General features: G+C 37.3%; 1 protein-coding gene across 6 annotated transcripts in view; it reads left to right on the top strand.

The window, feature by feature from the left end:
* Nucleotides 1-21,657, top strand: part of NBEA (neurobeachin) — a 512,389-nt gene that overhangs the window by 444,746 nt on the left and 45,986 nt on the right. For all 6 annotated transcript variants that reach the window (XM_074151162.1, XM_074151191.1, XM_074151181.1 and 3 more), the window contains 2 exons: nt 8,432-8,584; nt 19,974-20,141. In XM_074151162.1, the coding sequence (XP_074007263.1) occupies nt 8,432-8,584; nt 19,974-20,141 (321 nt within the window). The remainder of the gene's footprint in view (nt 1-8,431; nt 8,585-19,973; nt 20,142-21,657) is intronic.

The raw sequence follows: 21,657 nt of genomic DNA, 5'->3' as shown, positions 1-21,657 counted from the left end.
GCGAAGCTATATGCTTAGCGTTATAACAACTAGAATATCTCATGGCATCTAAATTCCACCTGAAACAGTCTGATTAGTCATTCATTTGTTTCAGAGCCCTTGTATTCTTGGAGAACACAAGTTTTTGGTTTTTCTTTGTTCAATTTTCAGTATGTATTTGTGCTGGATAAAGAAAATTCTTAGTGCTTCCATTGCTGGGAACTGGCTAGTGGAAGTATATGCCCAAATTGGAGGGAGCCGTAAGAAGAGCAGCACATGTATTTAAGGAGTTGGATACAGGAAGAAAAATGTGTGTATGTGGGGTAATTTATGTCTAAAAGTGAAGATACAGTAACATAAATGCTATGAAATATGCAAACATATGAAAGGGAGAAAAATTGTTTGTCAGGGAACAAAGAGATAAACCTCAGAGGAAAGGGATCAGAGTTGAAAAATGCTTACTTAACCAACAGAGTATGAAAAGCTGAAGTGAAATTGAGTATTCTCCGAATTTGAATATCCTCACAAGGGGAAGTAGTAAAATCCTTATTTCTCCAGCTTCTTAGAAACGTAGACTGGCAAAGCCCTTGGAAAAGCATCAGAGACAATCATGAATTGGCAAGAGGATGCGCTAGTTGACCCTTTAGGCCCTTTACATTTGTAGAGTCTGTGTTTCTTAGCGATAAATCAAGAATGAGTATAGCAGCTAATTGTTACTGTTGTTTGTTGCTTAAGATCTTAATGAACTGCATTTCTCAATGCCATGACATCAGGGCCAACTTTTCCCTGAGGCTTCAGAGTTCATTCTGCAAAAGGATGGGAAACTGAACTATTATTAATACTACAAATACCCCATTTTTTCAGATTAGTTGTGCTACTGCTTGGAATGCCTTACAGGCTTTTTAAGCATTTTAATCAAGTTTTCAGGGACTGGAAAAGCAGTGAGGTTTGGGTAGCCACCAAGAAACCCCCTAAAAGTCCCTACCCGTTTTGCCTGCTCTCCTAAGAGCAGCAACCTCTATCTTGCACAGGAAAAAACCTTCAGCTTTGAGAGTTTGAAACATCCAAAAATTCATGATCATCTGTCTGGCACCTTGTAATATTTATATAGTGGTCCTGCAAGAAAGTAGTGCAAAAGAAAAGATGTATAGAGCTTGCATGTGAGTACAAAATCTTAAAGCATGTTCTCTGTCAAAGTGTTCTGCATATTTGTGTAGCTTCTGCCTGGCTGAACTCACAGTTATAAATGGGTGTCTTGGGCAGTGTGGAATCCCACATGAAATACATGCTGTAAATTTGTTTCCCACCCTAGAGATTTTTTGAGTCTTTATAGTAAACATAGGGGTTTGGAATATGGACTATCCATCAAAGTAGCAAACTTTCAAAACCGTTAAGAATAGCAAGTATTCATTATTCATGTATGCCTTATCATATATTTGAAACTCATCTGAGCTGCTTTAAGTACATTTAATCTCTGATCTCACTAATCTCATTAATTACTGTGGCACAGGTTATGAAATAATTTAAAAACAGCATGTGTAATGAATTAATCTGACATCCTTCGATGGTGTTTATTGTAAGATGGCCACAATTTTTGCTTTCAACTACCATATTAAATAATTATATGAATTGCCTTAATTCTTTGTTAGGAAGGTCTAATTTAAAAAGTCTTTCTAAAATTATTTTTTTTTTAGGAAAGTAAAATCTATGTTAGGATTTTTTTCATAAGCTTTTGTTTAAGAAAGAGGACTATGAGGTGCTTTACTCTTAAGTGCTTGAGTCACTTACGAAGTAGATCAGTTTTAACAGGTAAATTGAGATTTTTAAGCAGTGCAGATACTTCCCACAACAGTGGTTTTTTGCAGCCTCCATGTAGTTTTAAAGAAACATGCAAACCACTTTTCAGAATTTCTGCATGAAAATTAAAAAACTGAATACCTGATGCTTGCAGTATACAGATATACTTACACTATATCTCTTTAGGAAGCTGCAATTCTGTGGGTCAGTCTCCTTTTTTCACACGCATGTGTCCTCTCTGACATTATTCTCTCTCTCTGTTGCTCCCTTTCTCCCTTTCCCCTCCCTCCTTCACTCTCTCCCTTTGCATATGTGTAGTCTTCTCTGGAACTAAATTGTTCCACGCTGAGCTAGTGAAAATAGGGCTGTGGCAGCAGTTTGATCAGCCTGAAAAAAGCGCCATAATTGCTACATTTTGAATTGTGGCAAAAGGTACACCACCTTTGAAAAATGTAACGTATGATAGATTATTGCTCAAGGGATAATTAAGGATCTGCTTAGACAATTTTGTTCCATGCATTTGGGCTGCTTTGGTTCATTTTCAAAGAGACCTGCTCACCTACAGTGGATGAAACAGAATTAATATGGTATGTGCTATATTAAAGTGGTAACACACAGGGGAGAACCTGGATAACAGAGTTTATTTTATTGTGTCTCCCTTTATCAACGTCGACCTTCCCTCGAGATAATCAGTACAAGCTGGAGGAAGAATGAACGTTCGCGGAGTGACCTTTGAGGAAGCAAGTCACCCGGAAATGACCATAACTTGGCCAGTCAGCTTTCACATTTTTTCCTTTCCACCTCCCCCCCACTCCAGTTTTTGGTAACATTGACTTCCCCAGAACCCCTGTTTAGGCACTAATCTTTCCTAATGCCTCTCAAACTTGTTATATTACTTTTTGAATAGAGTGTTTAGAAGTTAGAAGGGTAGCTCTGACAAAATGTCATTAAGGTGCCTTAGTGTGAATTAACACAGTTAATGGAGGTACTCCTGACTGACTCATTGACCCAGTACTAGGCTCTTGTGGAATTAATGGATGCCAGGGGATCAACCTTTTGGGAGGAAAAGAAAGGAAGAAAGGAAGAAAGGAGGAAAGGAAGGAAGAAAGGAAGAAAGGAAGAAAGGAAGAAAGGAAGAAAGAAAGAAAGAAAGAAAGAAAGAAAGAAAGAAAGAAAGAAAGAAAGAAAGAAAGAAAGAAAGAAAAAAAAAGGCAGCTTTAAAACCCTGAAGTGAATTATATTAGAAAAGTGAAAACGTCTGGGTTGGATTTGATTTCATTGGGAGGCCATAAAATGGTATACCCTTAGCAAAACATATTAAACAGAAATGTCAGATTTGATGCAAGTGGTGTACAATTATGATAGTGTTAATAGTGGTCCTCTATCACCCCAAGACATATTTTTAAAGTTTAATTTCTCAGCAGCTTGGATTTGTCACAGGCTTGTAAATTAGAAAATGCATTTGGGGATGTTTTCTTATATGAAGACACAAGGCATATAATACTGTTAACTATACCTTGGGGTTTTAGTATAGCTATTAAAATAAACTAGAGATCACATTTACAGACAAGAAATGTCTGTTATAATATTCATTTTACCTTTTTTTTACACCCCTTAGTAGCTTTTCTGCATCGTTCTTCAACTAAGAAGAGCCAAGCTTCTTGGGCAGTTTCAAAGGTAGCTGACTATTAAATGATAGAAAGCTAACCTGTCTTATTAGAAGTGTGAATGAAAGGGAGCAGAGGAGGTTACCAGCTTGTGAAATGTCAAGGACAACTAGACAGAAATTACTGCAAATAGATTTAGATCACTAGAATCCCTATTTTTATTAACTCTTTGAACTCTAGATATTTATTGTAGTAAGAAATTACCCATGACAGGTTATGTAGTTGGAAAGATTTATTTTGAACCTTTGATATGTTTTGGCACGAGCAAAGAAACCAATAAAATTTACTGAATTGTATCAGTGCAAAATTATATATCAGCTGAATGGCATACAATAACAATATGCCTCTAAAATGCTTAATTGGTCTGTGACTATTTTAAAAATACCAGACTTTTTAAAAATATTGTTCTTCAGTACCTTTTTTCTTTGCATTCCCTCATTTTATGCCTGCAAACTGATGTAACTTCTGGGGAAGCTTTTTTATGTTGTTATTTTTGATGTTTTCCTTTATGTCTTGTCACTGGCTGACTCAATGTTTGTAGTGCAGGGAGAAAATATTTTGAGATTTGTCTTTCATGAGCATTTGTGCTTGAAACATAAACTTCTCAAAATCATGGTAGCTTCAAACAAGCATTCCTTTGCATAGACCTGGTTTCGCATTGACCTTTTACCTCTAGTGCCACTGAAGGTGCAATAGGACTTTTAAGGATTCGGTTATCAGCTATTCTGTCTGTCAAGTGGAGAGCAGATTGAGAGACAGAAGGTCCTCTGTGTCCCATCCCCTGCTGTAAACACCATCCCTGAGATACATTTTCACCCTGCTAATTTCTGAGCCTCCTTGTCCCTATCTTCAGAGTGAATTACACAATGACCCTTCTGAAGTATCAAGCTGGTGATTTGTTAAGAAGCTATGTTGTATGGCAAATTACACTGTGCATAAAAATGAGTGAAAAATAGCAGATCCTATCAGAAAAATATGCAATCTTAATCTCTGATCTGAAGACCACAGAGGTTGATAAAAACATTTATTTTGGCTTATGTGTGACGAACATGTGACAAAATATAATAAGGCCAAAGTATATATAGGAGTAAATTGAGTTATGCACCATTCAGAAATAATTCAACTAACTAATTTGGGGAGATTAAAAGAATATTTTACACATCTCTAACTAAAACTTAAGCAATGTAGCAACGCAGAAAGTAAAATCATTGTCCTTCATTTGGACTTTTAGGAGCTGAAAGACTATAAAGCTGGTAGGATAATGCTTTCCCAACATATAATAAACTATGCAAAAAGAAAGCAGGAATTTTTTCTCTGTATCTGGGTTGGATTGATAGTTAGGACAAGGGAAAATGGGCTTAGATTGTGTAAGGGAAGTTTCAGGCCAGGTGTTAGGTAAAATTTCCTCAGGTGAAGAACACTGAAGTCATTTGATGGAAGGTTTGTGGGGTTGCTGTCACTCAAATTCTGGAACAAGGCAGACAGGTATCTGGCAGGAAAGATGGTATAGTTGAACCTCTTCTGGAGTGGAGGAATGGGCAAGGTCACCTCTCCAAATGTGACCCTGAAACAGTTAGATATTTGACATATCCTTGTCGTTAACAGGAACAGCACCAAAAGAGCTGTGTCTCTCTAACCATAATCTTTATGAACTGGCATGAACCCACTTATGAAACAAAGAAAACCCAAACTCTGGCTGCAAAAAATGTAAATAGGTTTTGAAAATAACTCTAGCTTTTGCTAGTGTTATCCTTTCCTTCATTCTTGTCTTCATTCTTACAACTTTCGGTGGCTTCTTGGTTAAAGCAATTCTCTCTGGGCCTCAGTTGTCATCTTGCTGTCTCCGCTGAGGTTGACTCCTGTCTGCTCCTTCCTTTTCCCAGCAACCTCCCGGGCTCTGTCCTTGCTGCCTGCTCTGTCCTTGTTAATCCTTCCTCTCTCTTCTTCTCCCAGCTTGTACTTTTCCTAGCGAAGCAGGCTCAGGGACCCTGAGGAAGGGAGCATTTGCCTTTCCATCCTCACCCTGCGCCTGCCGTTGGCATGAGGTATAAGAGACAGCTTCTTCATTTTTTCACAGCAGAATAAACAGTGAACACATAAAACCAAACCTTTCTATCACACTTCTCTAGATCAGTTGTATTTTCTAGGCTTCTAAGTAGCTTAGTACACATTTTGAAGATTTTTCCAAATGTTAGCAAGTTCATAATTACAGGGTGCCACAAGTTTTCATAATGGGTCTGTGTTTTAGTATATGTTCATTCATTCTCTAGCATTGAGAAGGGGATGGATTTATCTGAGCTATTTTTAAGTGTTGTGGTTTCTTAGTCTAGTCAGTAGTGGAGACAGCAAAATTGCAAGAGGAATATCAAATGCTACAAAGAAAACTGAATGGTTAATGCAAAGTATGAGAAATATGTAAGTAGCTGGGAAAGGTCACATGCGACATTGTTCATATCTCAAGAAAAGGTTCAATTCATGCTAAATAGTACTCAAAGAAGCAAACAAAATTGTAGGCTGCACTAAAAATAACATTGATGAGAATGCTAAGACTATAACACAGTGGGTTTATTAATTTTTTTTAAAAATGCTATGTTTAGTTTCATTACTTTTGACTAAAAAAAAAAAATAATAGCAGGAGACGTGTAACTGAAATGATTAGGGTTCTAGAGAGAGTGTTATTTGAAAAGGATTTAGAAGTCTGGCACTGGTTAGTCTCCAGAGCACAGGAATAAGACAGGTCAAACTAAACATATACAACACAGTAAATCTTAGGAAGAAAGTTAATCACATGCTTTCTATTTATTCTATTTCTATTTATGTTTTCTGCTGTACCCGACAAGAGAACATTAAATTACACTGAAAGCAAATAGCAACAAAGATAAAATTACTAAATGGAAGTACCATTAAAAATATTCAGTTACCTAAATCCCTTTGTTTCAAGATACCCCTGAAGTCAGAAGGTTAGTAGAATTCAGTTAAACACTAGATATGTCTCTGGGTAACACAATTCTTTCAGATATGTTAGATGTAAAAGCTCACAATTAGGTCCTAGGACATTTAGAACTGAAAAAGGAAATTTAAGAGAGTATATTTGATGGAATCAAAAACTTGCTTGCTAATTTACGCTGCAGGTTAGTACACCACCACGTTGCAGAATAGTTACAGTGGTATGTGTTTCAAGGCTTTTATACAAAACGGCAATAAACTTTGCTTACTTTTTTTTCTTTAATAAATTCTATTTCATTTTAATACTGACTTTTAGTTTAATTTTGACTTAATCATATTTCATCATTATGAGGTCCTTATGAATTTTTCCTTTCTTTAAAGCAACGCTCTTAGTTTGTCAGTGATTTGTATGGCAGCACACATTGGGTTGTGATCAGCTCTTAGTCCTAAGTTAGTAGTAGTTTGTTGAGCTCTAGAAAGATTAATGTCTAGTTTTCTCCAACTGTGAGGATCATCATTCTTCTTTGCGCTCTATTAGAGGAAACCAAAGGGCTTCCTCAGGAACCTGAGAGGTAGTGAATCCTGTTTAGGGGAAAGGGGGGAAGTTTGCTTTTAGAAATACTCTGAGTAAATTAGAGGTATGTAATCAAACTTAAGATTGTCTGTAAAATAATTTTTTTTTCTTTTAACCTTATAGGATATTCAAAATTGCTTTTAGTTTGGCTTTGCTCTAGCTGCTGTTTTATCATTTACTGCATGTAATATTTTTTATGTTTTTTTGGCTTTTTGAAATTACAGCTCATTTCATAATAAGCTCTTCAAGCTCAGGCATGTTTCACTTGGTTAGTGTTTTGCATTGGTTAGATATTGATTTACATTGCATTTTAGTCTAATCTGAATTCAGACTGTTAGTAGTATATGATTTTTAAAAGCGAGTAAATTGCCTCCCTAAACATGCTTAAAATTGTAACATAAATATTCTTTTTTTTTTTTTTTAAATTAATAAATTTAAAAGGACCATCTATGCTTTAACTGCTCTATTCTCTATGGAGTTGCAGATCAGATTTAATTAGATAAGTTTGTGTCTGCAGTGGCTTTTTTTTACGCTTCGCATGTCTGCAGCCTTTGAAAGGACCACAAAGAGACTCAGGTTTCAGGTGCTGTGTCATCAGTTTTGATCATGTTACACAACTGAATGCCATAATACTTTTAACAATGTAATTTAGTGAATTTAATCCATATCTGGTTATTAGTAAAGAGATAGTGGGCTTAAAGCTTTTTTGTTATTGCAGTTCAATACTTACTGCTAAAATAATAGCAACAAATGGTGATATTTATTATGTCAAAATGCATTTCTAGTTAACTATCCTGGAAATTGGGAAAAACTTCACACCCTAACTTATCTATAATGTACTAATGCACTGTAGATGATTTTTGCTGCTCATTTATTGATCTTTCACAGTTTAAATATCATGTGTTTCTGTTTTAAGGATATTTGTTGTACTGACATTTTTCTCTCCATGTATTTTTGAATTTTTCTTACAGTAGAAAAATTAATTCACTCTGAATTGTTTTTCCTTATATAGATAGTCAAATTGCCACCTTTTCTTATGCAATTAAAGAATATAGATAAAGTAAAATCAAGACAGTGTTATATCAGCAATTTTCTTGCCCCTTGTAAGTAGTTAGTTAAATAGTGATTATAAAATCCAACATACTTATAGAATTGAAGGCTTAGCATACTGTTTCTTATACGTGTTATTCTGAAGAGGTCTCTATTGATACTCACTGCTTTTCCAAAGTTATGCTTTTCATAAAAACAGATATGGAAAAAACAAAGATTGACTATTTCATTATAAAAAATATGTTTGACTGTAAGACAGACAAGAAAGTGCATTATAAAATTTCTTATAAAAGTGCAAAGAAACATAAGCAAAAACAGGAATGCTTTAATGTGTACTACAACAGAGCCTGATTTTGGCAGCACCATTTAGCATCTTTGTATAAATATAAAGTCTCATTGTGTGTTTTCTCCTTGCCAGGAGTTGATTCCAGAGTTTTACTACCTACCAGAGATGTTTGTCAACAGTAATGGCTATAATCTAGGAATCAGGGAAGATGAAGTTGTTGTGAATGATGTTGACCTCCCACCATGGGCCAAGAAGCCTGAAGACTTTGTCCGTATCAACAGGATGGTAAGCTGCTGTTTAGTTTAGCCTAAGTAAGGAGTTCAAGCTAACTTAATGCTGTTTTTCATCTCTTTAAAACTAGATTTATAGAAAAAAAAAAAAGCGGGGGGGAATTTGCATTTGTCTTGCTTAACAGAACCCTTTATTTTACAATGGATTTTTCCTCCCATGTGTCCAAATCACAGAAAATGAAATCCAGTTATTTACTCTCTCATGAGAAAGCATCAGATAAGCATGAGCTGGACAATGCAGGATAGCCTGAAAAATTTGAGTCTGTTCCTCCTCACTACTTTCTACATCAAAAAGTAAAAGGTTATTATAAAGGTTATTATAAATGCTGGTATCTTGCAAGATATATTCTATTCCTTACTCGACTAAAGATATGCACTTTCTATTCATCAGAGATGAACTGGAAGTGTAGAAATGTGAACATAAGTCAATAACCGTAGTCTCTGAAGAAATTTTGCAAAATAATTGCTCCGATGTAAATCACCATGAAGTCTGCAGAATTTAAGCATGGAAAACATGTATATATGTTGTATATATTTTGCTTTAGTTTGATAGATAGTGATTCTATTAATGATAGAGTTAATACGTATGCATGCTTCTAGTCATTTTTAAGAAAAGCGAAGTATATTCTCATGTTTTGGCCAGCAACAGTTCAGTTATGGTTCTGTTCTGGAAATGGATCTTCCTTAAAATGCATATCGCTTGTCTTGCTTATAGAGTCAGGACTATACTTTCAGTAAGCTACAGGTTTCCATACAGTTGCAGAACTGTTCATCTTGTTCAACCTTGTTCAACTGTTCACTCAATAGTGCTTTTATGGTAGCATTGTAAGTCTAGCGGTGCTCGTTTTCTTCTAATCAGTTTGGCAATTTAGTTTCAAGAACTGTCTACTTAAATAAACTTGTTCTTCAGGAAATGATAGAAAAAATAACCATATGAAGTTCAAATGAATAGAAAAATATTCTCAGAACAAACCTATTCCTAGATGTATATGATTTAGAAGTGCCTTCATAGAATCATAGAATCATAGAACTGTCTAGGTTAGAAGCGACCCTTGGGATCATCGAGTCCAACCATCTACCCTACTCTACAAAGTTCTCCCCTATACCATATCCCCCAACACCACATCTAAATGTCTCTTAAACACATCCAGGGATGGTGACTCAACCACCTCCCTGGGCAGCCTATCCCAATGCCCGACCACTCTTTCTGTGAAAAATTCTTTCCTAATGTTCAGTCTAAACCTACCCTGTTGGAGCTTGAAGCCATTCCCTCTTGTTCTGTCATTAATTACCTGTGCGAAGAGACCAGCACCAACCCCTCTACAGTGTCCTTTCAAGTAGCTGTAGAGGGTAATGAGGTCTCCCCTCAGCCTCCTCTTGCTCATACTAAACAGTCCCAGCTCCTTCAACCGCTCTTCATATGATTTGTTTTCCAGGCCCTTCACCAGCTTCGTTGCCCTCCTCTGCACGCTCCAGCACCTCGATATCTCTCATGTATTGAGGTGCCCAAAACTGGACACAATACTCAAGGTGTGGTCTCACCAGTGCTGAGTACAGGGGCACAATCACCTCCCTACTTCTGCTGGTCATGCTATTTCTAATACAAGCCAGGATGCCGTTGGCTTTCTTGGCCACCTGGGCACACTGCCGGCTCATATTCAGCCACTTGTCAATTAGAACCCCAATTAGAACTTCTTCCATTTAGAAGAGTAAATGGTTTGACACGTGCAGCTGTACATGTACACATATACTTCCTTCTCCTCAGGAAGTGATGGCAACCTCATCAGTTGAAACATATGAAGTGCACTACATAAAGCATGAGAAATGTGTTCCAGGGAGTAGTCCTTTGTCGTCAGGAAGAAGCTGAACAACACTTTTCCTTTTCTTGGCTGATCTCTTTTATGGCCACATATATTGTAACATTCTTTCTAAAAGCAAGTAATTGTCACAGCTGGTGGCAATAAATTCAAGTGCAATTTTACTAGCAAAGAAGGAAGTTGTCTCAAAGGATCATGACACTCCATTAGCATTCTCAAGTGTGGGATGCGCAATCACAGGTACCTGTCTCCAGAGTGCCCCTGTTGTTGCACAGAGCCCTTTTTTGGGTTGTGGTTGTGGCTAAACCTGAGCTAGGCCCAGGAGTGAGTACAGTAAAGTTGACCAAAGGGTTTAGTTTTGACATCTGTAAGAACAGAAGTGTGATACCTTAGTGAAAAAGGATAAACAAGCTGCCATCTATTGAGGAATATAATGAGAGATGTATATTAATGACTCCCTTTGGGAAATTTTATGAAGAGTGTTCCTTCTTGTATCCTAAATAGTGTTTTCTCCGTCTTTCCTTTCCACAAAGATGAAGTGATTAATAGGGAGATAAAAAGCACTATATGATAAGAGATCACTTCAAGAAAAGCTTTGGCATCGGTTATTTGATTTCTCTCATGCAATTTCTGCTTTTTTGAAAATAGCATAAGAGCTCTCTACAGAAAAGCTTTGTGCTGTTGAAGAAAACAGCTGCTTGCATGAATTTAGAGTATAGCATTTATGCCTCTTCAGGGCTATACTTTCAAGAAAGGCTGATAGTTAAAAGCTGGAAATATTAAATATTTTAAATATTAAGCAGTAATAGCACTAATGACTGATTCCATACGTGTGTATGTATGCTCAGACTGCCAAGAGACAGACAAACCAAAGTTAAGATTAGAGTGGTATTAGATTTACAGGCTTCAACTAATTGAGTACTTTGCGGATTTCTAAAATCAGAAATGATCTCACTTATGTATCGTACCCTTCCTATGCTGTCTTCCACCCCTGTCCCCATGGATGTGAGCATCATGCCGTTATTATACAGTTTTGCCTGGAGGCAGCTTCTGCATGGCCTTTATTCATCCCAGCATCTACTTTTAGCAAGAGCATGATCAGTAGTTAAAATTCAGTTCTACACAGATACATGCTATCTTCAAGTGAACAGTCTCATGAAGTTCACAAATGATAATTTGGGAATGATAAGTTGGGAATTGCTTAGAAAACAGGAGAGCGAGGCATAGATTTATTTGAATTAGATGCAGACAATACACTGCAAATCACCTTGGGAGGAAAGAATTAAAAATATTCAATAGGAAGCAGAAGTCTGGAAACAAAAATAGTACCAAAAATAGAGCAGTAGCAAGGGAAGGGTGACAATAAGCAGCAATTAGATTAGATAAAACTCTGTAATTCTGTGTTCAGCTGAAGTAAGTGTATTTTGATGCCATCTATGGAGAATCATTGCATCACAGAGGATGTAAACAGTTTTACCTGTCTATGGTCCTTTTGAGACTGCACCTGGAATATTGGATTCACTTCTGGGTGACTGGATGACAGAAGAAGTAGTTACATTTGGATGGAGTTCAGAGAATAGAAACGAAGTGAATAACTTTGGGATGTATAAAGAGCATGATATATGCAGAGATTTTCATAAAGCTTATTATAAAGTAGCAAGTAGCAGGACATGGATCTGTTGGAACGGGTCCAGTGGAGGGCCACGAAGATGGTCAGAGGGATGGAGCACCTCTCCTATGAAGACAGGCTGAGAGAGCTGGGGTTGTTCAGCCTGGAGACGAGAAGGCTCCGGGGAGACCTTATAGCAGCCTTCCAGTACCTGAAGTGTGCCTACAGGAGAGATGGGGAGGGACTCTGTGTCAGGAAGTGTAGTGACAGGACAAGGGGTAATGGTTTTAAATTGGAAGAGGGGAGATTTAGATTAGATATCAGGAAGAAATCCTTTACTGTGAGGGTGGTGAGGCACTGGAACAGGTTGCCCAGGGAAGTTGTGGATGCCCCATCCCTGGAAGTGTTTAAGGCCAGGCTGGATGGGGCTTTGGGCAACCTGCTCTAGTGGGAGGTGTCCCTGCTCATGGCAGGGGGGTTGGAACTCGATGATCTTTAAGGTCCCTTCCAACTCTAACCATTCTATGATTCTAAGTAGCTAAAGAAGGATAATCCCTTTCATGAAAAGGCAGACAGTATGTGTAGTAAGAAGTAATGGAATTGCATTTTGAAAGTGTAATAATTTGAATGTGCAATAATTTTTCAGAAAAACTTTCTCACATAGGGTTTTTTTAGCACATACAACAAACTGCCAGTATGGTCTCTTTTTGGTTGCTAGCACTAGACTGGTCAAAGTAAGAAACAAATATAAAGGGATTGGAAAGTTTGACGTTCCCTACCTAATGTCTGATTCCATGTTTTGAACCGGCCAGCAGATGTATTATTCAGTTAGGTCATCCCCAGCCCAAGCTTTGGCTGTTATACAAGAATCTATCTTGAGAAAAAAAATATCCTGGGTGTGGTGCTGACGTGTAAAATACAGCAAGCTTGTGCAAGCCTGGAATTTCTACAGCAACTTAGCAAAGCAAGTAGAGTGTGTGTTTACAGGAAAGCCACAGAAAATTGAGGAATATTTCAAGTAAGTGTTATCCCGATCCCTTGTTTAATGAAATCCGCAGCAGTCATTTCATTTCAGTGGAAAAGATCCTATGTGATACTGTGTAACATAGAGTGGGATCTTGTTTTTTCCTAGCTGCCAATATTTTTTTCTGTTCATGCATATTATTTGCTTGCCGCAAATGTGTATAATATGTAATTTTATTTGAGAGTTACTACATATCCTTATATACAGCTTGCTTGCACATTTATGAATGTAAACATTTTCTTAAAACAACAGCAAGAATTTCAGCATTTCATCCTGAGACTTGGCGAAGCAAGTAGGAACAGCCTAGAAAACATCACAGAGGCACAGTCACAAAAATCAATGTAATTTTACCAATTGGTTAGCAAGGTGTACTAACATTCTGTGCAAATTAATAAATGGCAGGCAGGGTTTTAGCGTTGTTTTAGTTGATTGTTCAGCTGAGTGTTTTACCCTTCTAACTAAACACAGAAATGAAGCTGAAATGGTTTTCCATCAAAAGAGATTCCTTTAAACTTGTGAAAATTAGACTTATTACAAAGACTGGAAAAGACATTCAGTCAAATTACTTTTAAGACCTATTACAGGAGCTTCTAAAGCACTCAGTGTATACGTCAGGGATTGTCGTAGCAGTTTTATTTATCCATACAAAGCCAGACTGATTACTACGGAGTTACTCATGAAACATTAATAAAGCACTATGTTCAATGCTAACATGATTATGGTCTGACCTCGGCGATGGCACAAAGGACAGAGGCAGAAAGTGTCCCTGATAACATTACCCTAATGCTGGGCTCATCAATCATAATCTCCCAGTTTACCAGGAAAAAAAACCCCACGCATAAAACCTTCCACAGATGTGCATCTGTAGTCCTACTCAGCCTCTCAATCCCCACAGACTTAGAGCAGTCCTGAGAGCCAGAAATAGAACAGATTCAGTCAGTAAGTCAAGCATGTTAAATCAAAGCAGGGAACACCACTGTGAAACACTGAAGCAGAGCTTTTATAATAAGCATTCTTTAGTTTTGAAACAAAAGATCCAAGATTGTGTAATTCAAAGTTAATTATAATGATATTTTCATTATGGTTTATACACATATTAAATTATAAATTACTGCGTTGACTAAAATCTCTTCATTATAAATTATATTTTTGAGAGACTAAACGGTGTCCTGTTTTTGTTATACTTATTTTGTTCCTATTACATAACTGTTACTAAGATTGAATTTTCTTTCTGTCTTTGAAATGATTTATTTGCGCTCTTCTGCTGCCAATAACATTTTTGTACAGTTCCCTGGCTATTCAGAAGCATGCATAGTATTTCATAATTAAAAAGCTTCTTGAATAGTCATTAGAAACATCTATTATGAATTCTCTCTGCTACGAGGATCTGGAAGATTTATCTTTTCTCCTCACCATTCAGCAGCAGTTGACATTCCTTTTTTACCAGATAAGCAGTAGATAAGATTTGATATTACTTCCTCAGTAGTAGCTTTGATTTTATTTTGTGTATTGCCAAGGTTTGTTCTCAATGCATTTAAAACTCATTCAGCTAACAGGGGTTTCAATCTAATTTGGAAATGGAAGTGATTTTTTTTTAAACATTATATATCACTGAAGAATCTTATTTGCATCTTGAAGACACTCACATTAAGGATCGGTTTCTGTGCAAACATCCCTGAATAACCCAAATCTGTAGAATGCACTTCTGTCTCACTTTTATTAAAATATTACTTTGTTTAAACAAACATAACTAATTTCAGGTGTCAGTATTGCCTGTTTTGTTTTATGACAAGAGTCAAAGATTTTACTCTGATAGTCAGTAAAATAAATGGTAAATGAGGCAGAGAAATATTAGGCAGAGAGAATCTGTATATTCAATGGCTTCAGAGGAGCACAGCTGTAAGGGGAGAGAAGAAAAATCCAGCTCGGTGACTGAAACAGCCGATGGTCTGTTATTGAGCAAATCATCAAAACCAAAGTGTCTCAGAGTAGTTTTAAGAAAATATTTTTAAATATACTGAATATAAGTTAATAGCAAGCTACTGTGGTAGGAGTTCTTGGAGGGACAGACAGCATATAGCTATGGAGGGGAGGGAAACAAGGCAGGAACTGCAGAAACAGGAGGGGCAGGTGCAGCTGTGCTCCAGATGAGGGGCAGCATCAGAGCTTTCCTCTTTGCTGATGACAAAATACCCAGGTAACACAAAACGTTATGTTAGAAAGAGGTTGGAATAGCATGTTTTATAAATCCAGAACTCCTGATATGTTACACAGCACATAGTGTGCATTAAAATAAAACCCAGTGTCTCCTACTGGAATCTCTGTAAAAGATAATTTTAACATCCAATTAGGATGAGCGGAGAGGAAAGTGTGCGGCGTTCATACTGCACAAAAGTCTGGGAAGAGCTATAGTGCTTGGTCCCACTGAGCAGTAACTTGGCTTATATTGACTTTATTTAGTTTATACATAAACATAAACTTACTAATACCTATTTATGTTTTATGACAGCTAGAGGTCAGATTTTCAGCTTATGGAACATGTGTACACATGCATACACTTGCCTGCAAACACACAAAACCCACATTACTTTTACTTCAAAATATATATACACTAGATTGATAATAATGCTTGCAATTTACCTATTAGCAATAAAAGCCACTCCACTGGAAACAGTAATGTGACAGACTCCTTCCTCAAAGCAAAACCCAAGAAAAAATACTGACTGGTGTGCTGCTAATTGAAAATGAAGCCCCAGTAACAGTGCTTCAAACAAGTTTGAGAGTGCCTGAATAAAACTGTGTTCTGTACTTTTTACTTATAATAGAAAACAAGCTGGATATTAACTCATTTCTGTTTAACAGTAAAAATCTTTAGAAATCATAAATGATATTATATAATTATATAAGTAATAATTATTATAGCTTTTCTAAGAAAAAAAATATTTTATACTTCATATTGAAAATATGCTCAAAAAATTAAAGCCCCCAAAATGCTTTGAAGCCAAAATGTTCTTGAAAAATGCTTTTCTTTAGGGCCATTATCGGCCTATTTTAAAAATATTATTGTTATCTTTTTCTGTATGTTGTTCTTACTGTACCTACAAATTATTTTTTACGCAGAAAATTCCCTCACCCTATTCCCTACTGAGCATTGCATATTCTTGAGAAACCAAACGATGTACTGTTGACAGTGAACAGCTCATAAATTTTCAGGAGGCACTTACATGGAGGGGGAGCAGCCTGTGCATTAGAGCAAATTAGGGAGAGGATTCTGGAAGTATCGCATGAGTAGCATTGCAGAAGTACTTGGGAGAAACACCAGTGAACCAGGTCAGATCTGACTTCAGAAGCTTTCTCCTGACTAAAATGAATCCAGGTTAAAAAGCACAGATCAGGAGCCTTGTCCCCATTGAGGGTCAGGTAGGACTTTGTAGCCTTTTGGTGGCCCGTTCTTGAGTGCACCCTACCTATTGTTTGTGTTGAGTGCCTCAACCCACACAACACCCCAATGGAGAGGACATGAACATCACTCAGCCCACAGCTGAAGGCTGTGCAGTGCTAAGGCCCATGCAGAGCTACTCTTCTTCACCTTTCTGGCTCCTCTATCCACCTTCCAGTCTGGTTTCTGCCCCAAATGCCCCCACCACACCGATCTTCCACCACTCAGCGTCTGGCAGGCACAGCGATGTTAGTCCTCTTGCCACCACCAACATCCTCATATGCCTGATAGCAATTCTTCCGACTTCCAGATTTCTTGGGAGTTCTTAAATTTATAGTTCAAAATAATTAAATTCACTCCTTACGACTTTCCCCAAATCCTGTGTTGCATTTCAGCACACAGACTTTTAAAGAACCATTGGACCTATAAATGTAATACAATAAATCTGCTTAAAGAATTGGAGACAGAAGACATGACATGCTGCTGTTAAAAAGTAGCTCATTTATTTAATAAGTAATTAAAGAACCGTTCACCCATGTGGAATAGAAGTTCTCCAAACCTGCCAGGGTCAGTAAGACCTTCTCTGGAATGACAAGATGCTGAGTAAGGTCTGGTCATGCAAGTAGAAACTGCCTCGGGGAAACATAACATAGGCGTTCAACTCTCCTAACACTGGGGAGAGGATGTTAGAGGATATAATGGGTGAAATATGCTCATTTGACCCAAGCATTTGTTTTTTTAAATCTACTTTCCCACCTTTAAATAGCCAAAAGTTTTGCCATTTTCCTTAAATGCTCTTCACATTCTGGAAATAGCAATGCTATTTTTGGCTAAAGCAAATGCCTAACATTTTTTTTTGTCAATTACTTTTTAATAAATAAATAATAGATACAGATGCGAAAGAAACTTATAAATATGCAGAGTTTGGAGGAGGAAGAGAACAGTTAGGCTGCTCGCTATAAGGTGGCTGGAGATGGATGCTGGAATGACAACAGGCTTTCAATTCTATTTTAAATTTTATTGCATACAAAAAACCATAAAAAATCGAGCATTTAAAAGTTAGGAAATGCTTTATTTACAGTTATTTTGGCATACTTAATTTTATTCTTGCATGCTAACATCCTGCATGCTAAATGAGGTAAAAGTTATATGAAAAAGATTATATGGGATGATGTAGTTGCGGACTGTATCATGTTGCATGCACACAAAACAATATAATTAAGGATCTGGCATTTTCTAATTATTTATTGGGAGACATGCTTTGAAACCAAATAGTATTAGTTTAATAGTATTTAGCATTAAGTAGTATTAATGCTATTTAAATAATATTACTCACAATTTGCATATGATGGCCTCTGATTTTGAAAAGGAAACAACAAATTTTTATCTGGTTCTCTGCAACATTTCTTGATAGCTTCTTATGGTAGATTGAACCTGAAAACTGAGCTGCATGTCAGCTATGAAGCCTGAGCCTTCCCGTCCGTTTTCCTCAGAAATAACAGTCACTGGTTTCGACAGAAAAGGCCCTGGTTTTCCATCAAAGCACAGAGATGCTCCCCATAATGCGCCTCTTCCATGTGGTGCATTACAGGGAGAATGTCTGAGGAAGGATTGCGTGATTACCCAGGGAGCCAGACCCATGTGGCTTGCCCTGTCTGTGGCTGTTCCTGCGTGTGGGGTGGTGGGCAGGGGGCTGCTGCTGGTAGGCAGTGCATGACACAGTACCCCAATGTCCGATGATTATTTCTGAAGCAGCCTCCTTTTCATGTAAATGAATAAAATGAAACCACATTTTTTTCCCAAAGTTTATGCCCTTGTAAAATTTGAGCTTTCCTGGGGCAGACATGAAACTCTTTCCTAGCCGGAAAGTGTTTGCGCTGAGTAGTGGCACTGTGCTGGAAACAATGGAGGAATTAGGATTTCTCAGGGGAAGTGAAGAAAAAAGCCACAATCTCTGAGAATGAAAAGTATTGGATAATGTAATATAGAGGGTTCCTGCCAGCTCTGCCTGTATGTAAGCTTGACATAGATATTTACATAATAAATGGTATTAAGGCTGGTGGTTTTTTTTCTCAGAGCGAGCCGGGCTCTTTTCAGTGGTGCCCTGTGACAGGCCCAGAGGCAATGGGCACAAACTGAAACACAGGAGGTTCCCTCTGGATATCAGGAAACACTCTTTTACTGTGAGGGTGACCAAGCACTGGCACAAGTTGCCCAGGGAAGTTGTGGAGCCTCCATCCTCGGAGATATTCAAAAGCCATCTGGGTACAGTCCTGGGCAGCCAGCTCTGGGTGGCCCTGCTTGAGCAGAGGGGTTGGATCAGGTCATTTCTAGAGGTCCCTTCCAAACTCAGCCATTCTGTGATTCTGTAATTTATTTTTTTTTCCTGACAAACTAATCAGAAGTTAGTTCCCAGATCCGAGAACTGAACTGCTCTTGTTCTGATCAAAGGGAACTAGGTGTATGACACTGTACAATGTATATGACAGGACTGTGATGGAGTTTGGGCAAAGAAACGTATAAAAATTTCGTCAATGAACCATGAATCTTTATTTTAATACCAGTTCCTGTTTATCACAATTCTTCTCGGAAGGTAGCATTAGGAAAGAAGGAATGAGTGTGCCAGGATGCCTTCTTAAATACATGACTAGTCTTTATTGGAGAATGATTTCAGTATCCAGATACAGGTTCATGGGAAACTAAGTCAGGTAGTCTGGGAGAGGGGTAAGGAGAAACTGTGTAATGCCTTCAGCTTTCAAAAGCTCCAGTTCAGGCAATGATATGTACTAAGGATGCCAATTGCATCTGATAAAGACACATTGGTTGGATCAGACACAACGGTAATACTATCAGCATTTCTTCTGTCTAGAATGAATCTCTTTCCATATGCTGAGCAAAGGAATAGCAATCCATTTTTAAACCAGCTAGTCACAGCCTGTGTTTTCTCTGGTGAACCAACCTAATGCCAAAAATGAGTGTGAAAAATGCTTTTCTCCTTTGAGAAATCAGTCACAATTCACACATGGAGTTCAGAACCTCATTTTGCCGATACAGCTTTTTAATCCTCAGGTTTCCATTTTAGATTTAAGACTAATTAGAACTAGTTGGAAAATGAGTTAGAAGATTGAGTTTTTGAAATTGTTTTCTCATTTTCATCAGTTTTTCTTGACAAATTACCTAAATTATTTGACAAGGCCAAAAATTAATAATTAAAACCCTTGCAGCTAGGAGAAATCCAGTAGCTGAGATGAAAATTGGCATGATATAAAGCTGAAGGACAGAAGAATTTCTTTTTAGTGTTTCTCTCGACATAACAGAACATAATTAGTTCTGGTTTTTTGATGTTTGAAGGATTTCAAATATATCAAATAAGCCTGAATAGGAAATATAATGATACCCATTATGTTTCCTCAGTTAATAGAAAAAGGTAGGACGTAATTTAAACATGAAATTGCAAGATGGGATTTACTTCCTACTTCTGAATTTCACTTGCAGGCCCTGGAAAGTGAGTTTGTGTCATGTCAGCTTCATCAGTGGATTGACCTTATATTTGGCTACAAGCAACGAGGACCAGAAGCAGTGCGTGCACTCAATGTTTTCCACTACCTAACATATGAAGGCTCTGTGAACCTGGACAGTATCACTGATCCTGTCCTCAGGGAGGTAGGTGTTTACTGCCATTTCGGTCTAAAAACTGCTGTCAGCTCACAAGAAACGTTACTTTTTCCATCTTTCACTGCTGGAGAAAATTGTTGTGTGTGACTTTGAATGAGAACTTAGGACCTAGGTGACTTCAGAAGCAAGTATTAATAAACAAGCAATAAAAGAGATGTCCCAAAGTATTTTGTTTGCTTGAAGTTACTAATATATTTAATGGTCAGTTATGATATGAGACATTATAATATAATGTATATTCTGTAACATATGTTACGCTACTTTTTTATAATTTACTTTTGTTAAGTTCACCTCGTAGAACTGAAAATCCGAAAGAAAAAACTTCATCATAGTCACAGGGAAAAAAAATCTAACCTTTGCAATCAGGTAATGGTGGTAAGAATATATTTGCTAGAGTGACAGTAGCAATTATTCAGATTACTTTTGTGTTAATCACATAAAGTATAATCAAACTGTTACCAGAATAGAAAATGTTTTCTATTTGTTGTGCATGCAAGTATTTATGTTTGTATGTATGTACACGTGAAATATATCTCGTGCACGTGTATACAAGTGAGCGTTTTAAATTTATCAGTAAACTAAAAAAAAAATATTGTAGTAGCTATCCTGATACATTTTTCTTTCCAGGGGCTGTATTTGTTTTCAGTAAGACTACTAATTTGAATGATCTTTTTCTAATATCATCCATTCATTGGTTAAAACAATTGAAATTTGGTGAAAAGTGTGAAGAAGCAACAGCTGCTAGATGAGTACCGCTGTGATGAAGCTGTACACACAATCTTCCATTCCCCCAGATAGCTGCCATCTGCTGTATGCAAAACAGCAATAATTTATACATTGCCAGGCGATGGGTTTTTGTTTGTTTGTTTGTTTGTTTGTTTTCCAATCTTGGAGACAGAAATCTACAGATTTCAGAAAGAAATAGATTCTAGAAAGCATTTGTATTCAGCTAAATATTGGGTTTGGGCATGTTGTTTTTTAGTAGTATGTTGTTGCATCTTGTTACGTTTGGTGCTTTTTGAGGAGCAGAACTAAAAAATCATTCAGACCCCTACCTTCCTAGAGCTGGATTTTCACACCATGTGCTGCAAAGCTTATATTTTGTAAACACTTAGTATTTGCTTAGTTTTAAGAATGGCCAGTATTGCTTTGATCCTACTGCCTCAAATATCCTATGTTAACATCTACATAATGGTTTTCTGGATTTAAAACTTTGAGCACAAGAAGAGTCAGTAAGGTACAAAACTGGAGATACAAAGCAGCAATTCTTTTTAAAGTATAAAACAGGTGTCAAGCACCATGAATACAAGGGATTTGCATGGCTTAAGGTCCTGATTTGCATGGGCAGGCTCCTATGTCTTGACTCTAAGGGTCTAGTCCCACAGGGCAGCTTGTAGGATTGAGGTCTATCTGTCTGTCTGTGCACCTTATTTAACATCTTATGACATGACGAGACTCTTCAGCTCTCCTGTGGCTCTACTTACATACATAACTTGTCATCAAA

The sequence above is a fragment of the Numenius arquata genome, chromosome 1, assembly GCF_964106895.1.
Source record: "Numenius arquata chromosome 1, bNumArq3.hap1.1, whole genome shotgun sequence".
Classification (NCBI taxonomy): domain Eukaryota; kingdom Metazoa; phylum Chordata; class Aves; order Charadriiformes; family Scolopacidae; genus Numenius; species Numenius arquata.
Note: the sequence above shows the minus strand (reverse complement) of the source record. Positions and strands in the feature narration are given on the sequence as shown.